The sequence below is a fragment of the Oncorhynchus tshawytscha genome, unplaced genomic scaffold, assembly GCF_018296145.1.
Source record: "Oncorhynchus tshawytscha isolate Ot180627B unplaced genomic scaffold, Otsh_v2.0 Un_contig_14361_pilon_pilon, whole genome shotgun sequence".
Classification (NCBI taxonomy): Eukaryota; Metazoa; Chordata; class Actinopteri; order Salmoniformes; family Salmonidae; genus Oncorhynchus; species Oncorhynchus tshawytscha.
In genome coordinates, this window is record NW_024607957.1 from 17,501 (window position 1) to 30,000 (window position 12,500).

At 48.6% G+C, this 12,500-nt stretch overlaps 1 protein-coding gene across 7 annotated transcripts in view; it reads left to right on the forward strand.

Annotated features, from left to right (window-relative positions):
* Positions 1–12,500, forward strand: part of LOC121843146 (breast cancer anti-estrogen resistance protein 3 homolog) — a 20,646-nt gene that overhangs the window by 2,408 nt on the left and 5,738 nt on the right. For 6 of the 7 annotated variants that reach the window (XM_042312766.1, XM_042312765.1, XM_042312768.1 and 3 more), the window contains exons 2-10: positions 1,884–1,923; positions 3,542–3,658; positions 4,479–4,622; positions 5,110–5,290; positions 6,068–6,218; positions 6,460–6,545; positions 6,662–6,784; positions 7,622–7,775; positions 10,184–10,358. In XM_042312766.1, coding sequence (XP_042168700.1) covers positions 3,563–3,658; positions 4,479–4,622; positions 5,110–5,290; positions 6,068–6,218; positions 6,460–6,545; positions 6,662–6,784; positions 7,622–7,775; positions 10,184–10,358 — 1,110 coding nt within the window. In that variant the 5' untranslated portion in view covers positions 1,884–1,923; positions 3,542–3,562. The remainder of the gene's footprint in view (positions 1–1,883; positions 1,924–3,541; positions 3,659–4,478; positions 4,623–5,109; positions 5,291–6,067; positions 6,219–6,459; positions 6,546–6,661; positions 6,785–7,621; positions 7,776–10,183; positions 10,359–12,500) is intronic. The other variant, XM_042312767.1, reaches the window with a different exon arrangement.

Sequence of the window (12,500 nt, forward strand, 5' to 3'; positions counted from 1 at the left end):
TCCTGCATGGCCCGGGCCCGGGGGTGAAGAAACTCATATAATACCTTTATTTCCCTTTGGAAGTGTCACAAGCATGAAGATATCCTGCTCTAAGCGGGGTTGGGGGGTGGTCATACAGGAACCAATGGGGTGTTTGAGGGGAGGGGGCGGTCATACAGGAACCAATGGGGTGTTTGAGGGGAGGGGGCGGTCATACAGGAACCAATGGGATGTTTGAGGGGAGGGGCGGTCATACAGGAACCAATGGGATGTTTGAGGGGAGGGGGCGGTCATACAGGAACCAATGGGATGTTTGAGGGGAGGGGGCGGTCATACAGGAACCAATGGGATGTTTGAGGGGAGGGGGCGGTCATACAGGAACCAATGGGATGTTTGAGGGGAGGGGGCGGTCATACAGGAACCAATGGGATGTTTGAGGGGAGGGGGCGGTCATACAGGAACCAATGGGATGTTTGAGGGGAGGGGGCGGTCATACAGGAACCAATGGGATGTTTGAGGGGAGGGGGCGGTCATACAGGAACCAATGGGATGTTTGAGGGGAGGGGGCGGTCATACAGGAACCAATGGGATGTTTGAGGGGAGGGGGGTGGTCATACAGGAACCAATGGGATGTTTGAGGGGAGGGGGCGGTCATACAGGAACCAATGGGATGTTTGAGGGGAGGGGGCGGTCATACAGGAACCAATGGGATGTTTGAGGGGAGGGGCGGTCATACAGGAACCAATGAGATGTTTGAGGGGAGGGGGCGGTCATACAGGAACCAATGGGATGTTTGAGGGGGGGGGCGGTCATACAGGAACCAATGGGATGTTTGAGGGGAGGGGGCGGTCATACAGGAACCAATGGGATGTTTGAGGGGAGGGGGCGGTCATACAGGAACCAATGGGATGTTTGAGGGGAGGGGGCGGTCATACAGGAACCAATGGGATGTTTGAGGGGGGGGGGCGGTCATACAGGAACCAATGGGATGTTTGAGGGGGCGGTCATACAGGAACCAATGGGATGTTTGAGGGGAGGGGGCGGTCATACAGGAACCAATGGGATGTTTGAGGGGAGGGGGCGGTCATACAGGAACCAATGGGATGTTTGAGGGGAGGGGGCGGTCATACAGGAACCAATGGGATGTTTGAGGGGAGGGGGTGGTCATACAGGAACCAATGCGATCCTCGAGGGGGCGTGAAGGAACCAATGGGATGCTTGGGGGGGTGTTCATGAAGGAACCAATGCGATGCTCGAGATGGGGTCCTGCAGATGCAGTAATACCCACATGCAGGAACGCCCCGAATTGTGGGCTGCAGTTGCACCCTTTAGCTTGGCGAGGGGAAGTTTGGCAGTGTGTGTTACAAGACAAGCCGGCCTCTGACTCTCTGCCAGGAACAGAAGAGAGGGGAACAATAGACGGGTCTACCTGCTGTTTAACGGGGTTGGGGAAGACTGGGCCTGTTATAGTGTGTAGAACAGACAGAGAGGCCTGTTGTTGTTTAGGAACATCATATCAGAGGTTGCTGTTGTTGTTTAGGAACATCATATCAGAGGTTGCTGTTGTTGTTTAGGAACATCATATCAGAGGTTGCTGTTGTTGTTTAGGAACATCATATCAGAGGTTGCTGTTGTTGTTTAGGAACATCATATCAGAGGTTGCTGTTGTTGTTTAGGAACATCATATCAGAGGTTGCTGTTGTTGTTTAGGAACATCATATCAGAGGTTGCTGTTGTTGTTATGCAGCTAGTTGTGCTCAAAGTATATACCTTTAAAATAGGCTTTAACAAAAGTCAAACACAGTCTTTAGTAAAGAGAGACAGACAGACAGACAGACAGACAGAGGAGTATGAGAGAGACAGAGAAAGTCCACGTTAGTAAATGTGTTATTTCTGTCTTTCAGTAAGAGGAGGAGTGTCACTGCATACCTGAGTCAGCTGAAGGTGAGCTCTCTCACACACACACACACACACACACACACACACACACACACACACACACACACACACACACACACACACACACACACACACACACACACACACACACACAGACACAGGGCCGGCTCCAGGCAGCGACATAAGCGGTCGTTTAAGGCCCCAGACTCAATTAGCCATGTCAGCTAACAATTTGTTGATTGGTAAGTTATCCCCTAGCCAGTTATCTTGTAGTAATCATGGCCGAATACCGACCGGGCACATGGCCGAATACCGACCGGGCACATGGCCTAATACCGACCGGGCACATGGCCGAATACCGACCGGGCACATGGCCGAATACCGACCGGGCACATGGCCGAATACCGACCGGGCACATGGCCGAATACCGACCGGGCACATGGCCGAATACCGACCGGGCACATGGCCGAATACCGACCGGGCACATGGCCGAATACCGACCGGGCACATGGCCGAATACCGACCGGGCACATGGCCGAATACCGACCGGGCTCATGGCCGAATACCGACCGGGCACATGGCCGAATACCGACCGGGCTCATGGCCGGGGCCCTGACCTCCACGGGGAAACCGTTGATTTAGTTATTGATGAGTCGAACTGCATGAAATCTGTTATAAAATTGCTAAACGTTCTCTCCGCTCCATGACAAAATATGTAGAACTGAAGAAAACTTGCTTTAAAAACTACAACATTTTAGAATTATAGGACATTAACTTTAAAACATTTTGCTCTCCATTGTCAAGAGGGCGGGCGGGGGCACAAAAAATAAATGGTGTCCGCTTGGTGCGGAGCCCCCAACCAAATCTGGCTCAGGGCCCCCAAAAGGCTAGGGCCCCCAAAAGGCCAGGGCCCCCAAAAGGCCAGGGCCCCCAAAAGGCTAGAGCCCCCAAAAGGCTAGAGCCCCCAAAGGCCAGGGCCCCCAAAAGGCTAGGGCCCCCAAAAGGCTAGGGCCCCCAAAAGGCTAGAGCCCCCAAAAGGCCAGGGCCCCCAAAAGGCTAGAGCCCCCAAAAGGCCAGGGCCCCCAAAAGGCTAGAGCCCCCAAAAGGCCAGGGCCCCCAAAAGGCTAGGGCCCCCTAAAGGCCAGGGCCCCCAAAAGGCCAGGGCCCCCAAAAGGCTAGGGCCAGCCCTGCACACACACACATGCTGAAACAACACTCAGGCCTGTGGGTGTTTTTCCTGTGAAGTTTCAGTCAGCCCAATGTTTATCAGGAATGTAACACCCTTTCTTTAACGTTGCGGTAAGGTTAGTTCAAGGTTATTCTTGTTGTGTAGGTGTGTGGGGGGTTGCAGGGAGATGCATGTCAGTTTAAGGTTGTTGTAACATTGTTGTAATGTTGTATATGTGTTTGGAGGTCGCAGGAGAGATGGATTTTAGTCTGTTGTTGTTGTAACGTTGTTGTAATGTTGTATTTTAGTTGTGTTTGATGTGTTTGGAGGTCGCAGGAGAGATGGATTTTAGTCTGTTGTTGTTGTAACGTTGTTGTAATGTTGTATAGGTGTTTGAGATGGATTTTAGTAACGTTGTTGTAATGTTGTATAGGTGTTTGGAGGGAGATGGATTTTAGTCTGTTGTTGTTGTAACGTTGTTGTAATGTTGTATAGGTGTTTGGAGGTAGCAGGGAGATGGACTCTCTGAAGAAGGAGTTGGAGGAGGAACTGAAGCTATCTACTGATGACCTGAGGAGTCACGCCTGGTACCATGGACCCATAGGCAGAGAGGTACACACACACACCTGGTACTATGAACCCATAGGCAGAGAGGTACACACACACACCTGGTACCATGGACCCATAGGCAGAGAGGTACACACACACACCTGGTACCATGGACCATAGGCAGAGAGGTACACACACACACCTGGTACCATGGACCAATAGGCAGAGAGGTACACACACACACACACACACACCTGGTACCATGGACCCATAGGCAGAGAGGTACACACACACACCTGGTACCATGGACCCATAGGCAGAGAGGTACACACACACACCTGGTACCATGGACCAATAGGCAGAGAGGTACACACACACACCTGGTACCATGGACCAATAGGCAGAGAGGTACACACACACACACACACACACCTGGTACCATCGACCTATACACAGAGAGGTACACACACACCTGGTACTATGAACCCATAGGCAGAGAGGTACACGTACCTGGTACCATGGACCCATAACCAGAGAGGTACACACACACACCTGGTACCATCGACCTATACACAGAGAGGTACACACACACCTGGTACTATGAACCCATAGGCAGAGAGGTACACGTACCTGGTACCATGGACCCATAACCAGAGAGGTACACACACACACACCTGGTACCATCGACCTATACACAGAGAGGTACACACACACACACCTGGTACCATGGAACTATACCTGGTACATGGAACTATACACAGAGGTACGCACACCTGGTACCATGGACCTATAGATAGAGAGGTACACACTCAATCTCTCTCTCTCCTCTCTCTCTCTCTCTCTCTCTCTCTCTCTCTCTCTCTCTCTCTCTCTCTCTCTCTAGGGGGCAGAGGCTCTGCTGGAGAGAGATGGTGACTTCCTGGTTCGTGACACAGCCTCCTCCCCCGGTGACTATGTCCTGAGTTGCTATTGGAAGGACGAGCCCATGCACTTCAAGATCATTAAGGTGGTCCTTCGGCCCAAGAAGGTGTGTGTTTGTGTGTGTTTTATTCTGTTTCAGTTTGAAGGGGACTGGTTTGACGTGTGTCCGTGGGTCCGTGTGTTATAATGATGTGTCCTCCAGGGGGACTGGTTTGACGTGGGTCCGTGGGTCCGTGTGTTATAATGATGTGTCCTCCAGGGGGACTGGTTTGACGTGGGTCCGTGGGTCTGTGTGTTATAATGATGTGTCCTCCAGGGGGACTGGTTTGACGTGGGTCCGTGTGTGTGTGTTATAATGATGTGTCCTCCAGGGGGACTGGTTTGACGTGGGTCCGTGTGTGTGTTATAATGATGTGTCCTCCAGGGGGACTGGTTTGACGTGGGTCCGTGTGTGTGTGTTATAATGATGTGTGTCCTCCAGGGGGACTGGTTTGACGTGGGTCCGTGTGTGTGTGTTATAATGATGTGTCCTCCAGGGGGGGACTGGTTTGACGTGGGTCCGTGTGTGTGTGTTATAATGATGTGTCCTCCAGGGTTACTCCCGTGAGCTGTTCCAGTTTGAAGGGGATCGTTTCGACAACATTCCCGCCCTTGTGCGTTTCCACGTGGGTGGACGTCATCCTGTCTCCCAGGCCTCTGGCGCCATAGTCTATCACCCAATCACACGCTCCCTGCCTATACGTGTCATCAGTGAGCGCCAGGCAGAGCGGACCGGTAAGGACCCACAGACGGCGTGGGACTGTCACAGTGGAACACACTGTCACAGTGGATAGAACACACTGTCACAGTGGATAGAACACACTGTCACAGTGGATAGAACACACTGTCACAGTGGATAGAACACACTGTCACAGTGGATAGAACACACTGTCACAGTGGATAGAACACACTGTCACAGTGGTCACAGTGGATAGAACACACTGTCACAGTTTGGGTTTAAATATTTGTTTTATTCTGTCGAGGTGCAGGAAAAGTAGAGGAGTTTGCCGATCAGAAAGGCAGTGGGTTGTGTTCCAATCTACACTACATGTATGTTGGGGTCCGGCCACGAACCACTGGACCACACTCTGTCACTCTGTCACTCTGTCACTCTGTCTCTCTCTCACTCTATCACTCTATCACTCTGTCACTCTGTCACTCTCTCACTCTGTCACTCTGTCACTCTGTCACTCTGTCTCTCTCTCACTCTATCACTCTATCACTCTGTCACTCTGTCACTCTGTCACTGTCAGTCTGTCACTCTGTCACTCTGTCACTCTGTCACTCTGTCAGTCTGTGTCTGTCACTATGTCAGTCTGTCAGTCTGTCACTCTGTCAGTCTGTCACTCTGTCAGTCTGTCACTCTGTCAGTCTGTCAGTCTGTCAAAACCATTGGTAATTAATGAATGAACTGCGTCAGAACCACACATGGTGTGGAGGTACATGATTAATTTTTGTGTTCCGGAGGCTCACCAACTCAGGTGTTAGATGTTATTTTCTTCCCTCCTCTAGAAAGCAACAGATCCAGCAACAGATCCAGCAACCGATCCAGCAACAGCGCCCTCGACAGGGTGGGGGTGGAATCACAGCCAGACCGCAGCAAGAGATTCAGCTTCAACTCATCACACATGGACACACTACACGTCACTAACACACTGCTCAGGTGGCTTTACACACACACACACACACACACACACACACACACACACACACACACACACACACACACACACACACACACACACACACACACACACACACACACACACACACACATAGATACTGTTTTGTGTTGTGTTTGGTATAGTTAGTGTTTGTGTGTGTGTGTATTGTTATGTGTGTGTGTGTATTGTTTGTGTGTGTGTGTATTGTTTGTGTGTGTGTTTATTGTTTGTGTTTCTCAGGAGTGGGAGTCAGCCAGCCAACCTGGAGAATCTGGGCAGAAGACCCTCGATCCAATCAGCACAGTCTGAAAGCAACCTACGCACAGGTAACACACACACACACACACACAATCGTACATTCCCACCTCTGCTCAGGTAACACACACACTCGTACATTCCCACCTCTGCTCAGGTAACAAACACCTCTCTCCTCTCCCTCCAGGTGCTCCTCATAGCGGTGAATCAGAGGCCGTAGGCCCCGCTCCCATTTCCCCAGTGTTCCGAACGGGTAGCGAACCCCTGATCAGCCCCTCAGCCCTCAGACACACACGGCCCTCACACCCAGGTAACACACACACACACGGCCCTCACACCCAGGTAACACACCACACACACGGCCCTCACACCCAGGTAACACACACACACACGGCCCTCACACCCAGGTACACACACACACACACACACACACACACACACGGCCCTCACACCCAGGTAACACACCACACACACGGCCCTCACTCCCAGGTAACACACCACACACACGGCCCTCACACCCAGGTAACACACCACACACACACACACACGGCCCTCACACCCAGGTAACACACCACACACACGGCCCTCACACCCAGGTAACACACCACACACACGGCCCTCACACCCAGGTAACACACCACACACACGGCCCTCACACCCAGGTAACACACCACACACACATGGCCCTCACACCCAGGTAACACACACACACACACACAGCCCTCACACCCAGGTAAACACACACACACACACACGGCCCTCACACCCAGGTAACACACCCACACACGGCCCTCACACCCAGGTAACACACCACACACACGGCCCTCACACCCAGGTAACACACCACACACACGGCCCTCACACCCAGGTAACACACCACACACACGGCCCTCACACTCAGGTAACACACCACACACACATGGCCCTCACACCCAGGTAACACACACACACACACACACGGCCCTCACACCCAGGTAACACACACACACACGGCCCTCACACCCAGGTAACACACACACACGGCCCTCACACCCAGGTAACACACACACCCACACGGCCCTCACACCCAGGTAACACACACACACACACACACGGCCCTCACACCCAGGTAACACACCCGTTCTGTAACCCCTCCTGTGGTCCCCAGGTGGAGGTGTGACGCTGCGAGGTTCTGACGGACAGCTGCACCCCCGAGCCCCGCCCAAACCCTTCAGAGTGTCCACCTTCTTCCCCGGGACTCCTCCCAACCGTCACCGTGACGACCCCTATGACGAGCTGGTCATTCAGGTGCCTGAATCAAAGTAAGAAACCATTTGGGTCTTACAGTGTCTCACAAACTAGGGGTTGTTTCCCAAACTAGGGGTCGTTGCCCAAACTAGGGGTCGTTGCCCAAACTAGGGGTCGTTTCCCAAACTAGGGGTCGTCGCCCAAACTAGGGTCGTCTCCCAAACTAGGGCTCGTCGTCTCCCAAACTGGGGGTCGTCTCCCAAACTAGGGGTCGTTTCCCAAACTAGGGGTCGTCGCCCAAACTAGGGGTTGTCTCCCAAACTAGGGGTCGTTTCCCAAACTGGAGGTCGTTTCCCAAACTAGGGGTCGTCTCCCAAACTAGGAGTCGTTTCCCAAACTGGAGGTCTTTTCCCAAACTAGGGGTCGTCTCCCAAACTAGGGGTCGTTTCCCAAACTAGGGGTTGCGACTGATGAAACTCTCAAATAAAATGTTTTTAAAAAACAAGCTTTGTTCATAGAACCGGGGTTACATCAGTAACCTCTAGATGTGAGGTTAGCCTCTAGATGTGGTTGTAATGAACAGTTAGTGGATTCGGCTATTTCAGCCACACCTGTTGTTGACAATCACACAGCCATGCAATCTCTATAGTCAAACATTGGCAGTAGAATGACCTTACTGAAGAGCTCAGTGGCTTTCAACGTGGCACCGTCATAGGATGCCACCTTTCCAACAAGTCAGTTTGTCAAATTTCTGCCCTGTTCAATTGTAAGTGCTATTATTGTGAAGGAGCAACAATGGCTCAGCCTTGAAGTGGTAGACCGCTGAGTGTTGAAACGCGTAGAGTGTAAAAAATCGTCAGTCCTCGGTTGCAAGACTCACTATCGAGTTCCAAACGGTCTCTGGAAGCAATGTCAGCACTGAACTGTTCGTCGGGAGCTTCATGAAATGGGTTTCCGTGGCCGAGCAGCAGCACACAAGCCTAAGATCACCATGCGCAATGCCAAGCGTCGGCTGGAGTGGTGGAAAGCTTGCCGCCATTGCACTCTGGAGCATTGGAAATGCGTTCTCTGGAGTGATGAATCACGCTTCACCATCTGGTAGTCCGATGGACTAATCTAGGTTTGGCGGATGCCATGAGAACTCTACCTGCCCCCATGTATTGTGCCAACTGTAAAGTTTGGTGGAGGAGGAATGATGGTCTGGGGCAGTTTTCATGGTTCGGGCTAGGCCCCTTAGTTCCAGTGAAGGAAAATCTTAACGCGACAGCATACAATGAAATTCTAGACAATTCTGTGCTTCCAACTCTGTGGCAACAGTTTGGGGAAGGCCCTTTCTTGTTTCAGCATGAAGATGCCCCCGTGCACAAAGCGAGGTCCATACAGAAATGGTTTGTCGAGATCGCTGTGGAATAACTTGACTGGACGACACAGAGCCCTGACCTCAACCCCATCGAACACCTTTGTGATGAATTGGAACACGGACTGCGTGCCAGGCCTAATCGCCCAACATCAGTCCCGACCTCACTACTTCTCTTGGCTGAATGGAAGCAAATCCCCACAGCAATGTTCCAACATCTAGTGGAAAGCCTTCCCAGAAGAGTGGAGGCTGTTATAGCAGCAATGTTCCATCATCTAGTGGAAAGCCTTCCCAGAAGTGTGGAGGCTGTTATAGCAGCAATGTTCCATCATCTAGTGGAAAGCCTACCCAGAAGAGTGGAGGCTGTTATAGCAGCAATGTTCCAACATCTAGTGGAAAGCCTTCCCAGAAGAGTGGAGGCTGTTATAGCAGCAATGTTCCAACATCTAGTGGAAAGCCTTCCCAGAAGAGTGGAGGCTGTTATAGCAGCAATGTTCCATCATCTAGTGGAAAGCCTTCCCAGAAGAGTGGAGGCTGTTATAGCAGCAATGTTCCAACATCTAGTGGAAAGCCTTCCCAGAAGAGTGGAGGCTGTTATAGCAGCAATGTTCCATCATCTAGTGGAAAGCCTTCCCAGAAGAGTGGAGGCTGTTATAGCAGCAATGTTCTAACATCTAGTGGAAAGCCTTCCCAGAAGAGTGGAGGCTGTTTTGCAGCAATGCTCTAACATCTAGTGGAAAGCCTTCCCAGAAGAGTGGAGGCTGTTATAGCAGCAATGTTCCAACATCTAGTGGAAAGCCTTCCCAGAAGAGTGGAGGCTGTTTTGCAGCAATGCTCTAACATCTAGTGGAAAGCCTTCCCAGAAGAGTGGAGGCTGTTATAGCAGCAATGTTCTAACATCTAGTGGAAAGCCTTCCCAGAAGAGTGGAGGCTGTTTAGCAGCAATGTTCTAACATCTAGTGGAAAGCCTTCCCAGAAGAGTGGAGGCTGTTATAGCAGCAAAAGGGGAACAACTCCATATTAATGTCCATGGTTTTGGAATGAGATACTTGACAAGCAGGTGTCCACATACTTTTGGTTCTGTAGTGTGTATATATATGTATGTGTTATTGTGTTTTCTGTCAGAAAACGGGGCCACGTGGACAGGCTGCGTGCGGAGGAGAAGTGGCAGAGCAGAGCCCGTCTCACTGAGACATCCTTCAGCTTCCTGGAGGCACAGGAAAGCGGGGAGTTGCCTCGGTTACCAATTGACGGACAGGTCCAGGAGGAAGAGGAGGAGTCACACTTTCAGAGGCCGCAGGTTTGTTGTTGTTGGGTGTTGTTTATTTAATTTGATTTACAATGAACGACATTGTGATGTAGGGGATTCTATTAGATGTTTATTGGACCACATTGTGATGTAGGGGATTCTATTAGATGTTTATTGGACAGCATTGTGATGTAGGGGATTCTATTAGATGTTTATTGGACCGCATTGTGATGTAGGGGATTCTATTAGATGTTTATTGGACAGCATTGTGATGTAGGGATTCTATTAGATGTTTATTGAACAACATTGTGATGTAGGGGATTCTATTAGATGTTTATTGGACCACATTGTGATGTAGGGGATTCTATTAGATGTTTATTGGACAACATTGTGATGTAGGGGATTCTATTAGATGTTTATTGGACCACATTGTGATGTAGGGGATTCTATTAGATGTTTATTGGACCACATTGTGATGTAGGGATTCTATTAGATGTTTATTGGACCACATTGTGATGTAGGGATTCTATTAGATGTTTATTGGACCACATTGTGATGTAGATTCTATTAGATGTTTATTGGACCACATTGTGATGTAGGGGATTCTATTAGATGTTTATTGGACAACATTGTGATGTAGGGGATTCTATTAGATGTTTATTGGACCACATTGTGATGTAGGGGATTCTACTAGATGTTTATTGGACAGCATTGTGATGTAGGGGATTCTATTAGATGTTTATTGGACAGCATTGTGATGTAGGGGATTCTATTAGATGTTTATTGGACAACATTGTGATGTAGTTGATGTTTTGTAGCTCAGTTTGACTACATGTTAGTGAATAACAGACTATGAACTCGTAGTGTAATGTAACGTAACGTAGTGTAATGTAACGTAACAGTCTAATGTAACGTAACAGTCTAATGTAGTGTAACGTAGTGTAGTGTAACGTAACAGTCTAATGTAACGTAACAGTCTAATGTAACGTAACAGTCTAATGTAGTGTAGTGTAATGTAGTGTAACGTAGTGTAACGTAACAGTCTAATGTAGTGTAACGTAGTGTAGTGTAATGTAGTCTAATGTAGTGTAATGTAATGTAACGTAACAGTCTAATGTAGTGTAGTGTAATGTAACAGTCTAATGTAGTGTAGTGTAATGTAGTGTAATGTAGTGTAACGTAACAGTCTAATGTAGTGTAATGTAGTCTAATGTAGTGTAGTGTAATGTAGTGTAATGTAGTGTAACGTAACAGTCTAATGTAGTGTAACGTAGTGTAGTGTAATGTAGTCTAATGTAGTGTAATGTAGTGTAACGTAACAGTCTAATGTAGTGTAACGTAGTGTAGTGTAATGTAGTCTAATGTAGTGTAATGTAGTGTAGTGTAACGTAACAGTCTAATGTAGTGTAACGTAGTGTAACGTAACAGTCTAATGTAGTGTAACGTAGTGTAGTGTAATGTAGTCTAATGTAGTGTAATGTAGTCTAATGTAGTGTAGCATAACGTAACAGTAATGTAGTGTAATGTAGTGTAACGTAACAGTAATGTAGTGTAATGTAGTGTAGTGTAGCGTAACGTAACAGTCTAATGTAGTGTAGTGTAGTGTAATGTAGTGTAATGTAGTGTAACGTAACAGTCTAATGTAGTGTAGTGTAGTGTAATGTAGTGTAATGTAGCGTAACGTAACAGTCTAATGTAGTGTAGTGTAGTGTAATATAGTGTAATGTAGTGTAACGTAACAGTCTAGTGTAGTGTAGTGTAACGTAACAGTCTAATGTAGTGTAATGTAGTGTAATGTAGTGTAATGTAGTGTAATGTAACAGTCTAATGTAGTGTAATGTAGTGTAATGTAGTGTAATGTAACAGTCTAATGTAGTGTAGTGTAATGTAACAGTCTAATGTAGTCTAATGTAGTGTAACGTAACAGTCTAATGTAGTGTAATGTAGTGTAGTGTAGTCTAATGTAGTGTAACGTAACAGTCTAATGTAGTGTAGTGTAGTGTAACGTAACAGTCTAATGTAGTGTAGTGTAGTGTAGTCTAATGTAGTGTAACATAACAGTCTAATGTAGTGTAATGTAGTCTAATGTAGTGTAATGTAGTGTAACGTAACAGTCTAATGTAGTGTAATGTAGTGTAGTGTAATGTAGTGTAGTGTAATGTAGTGTATTGTAGTGTAACGTAACAGTGTAAT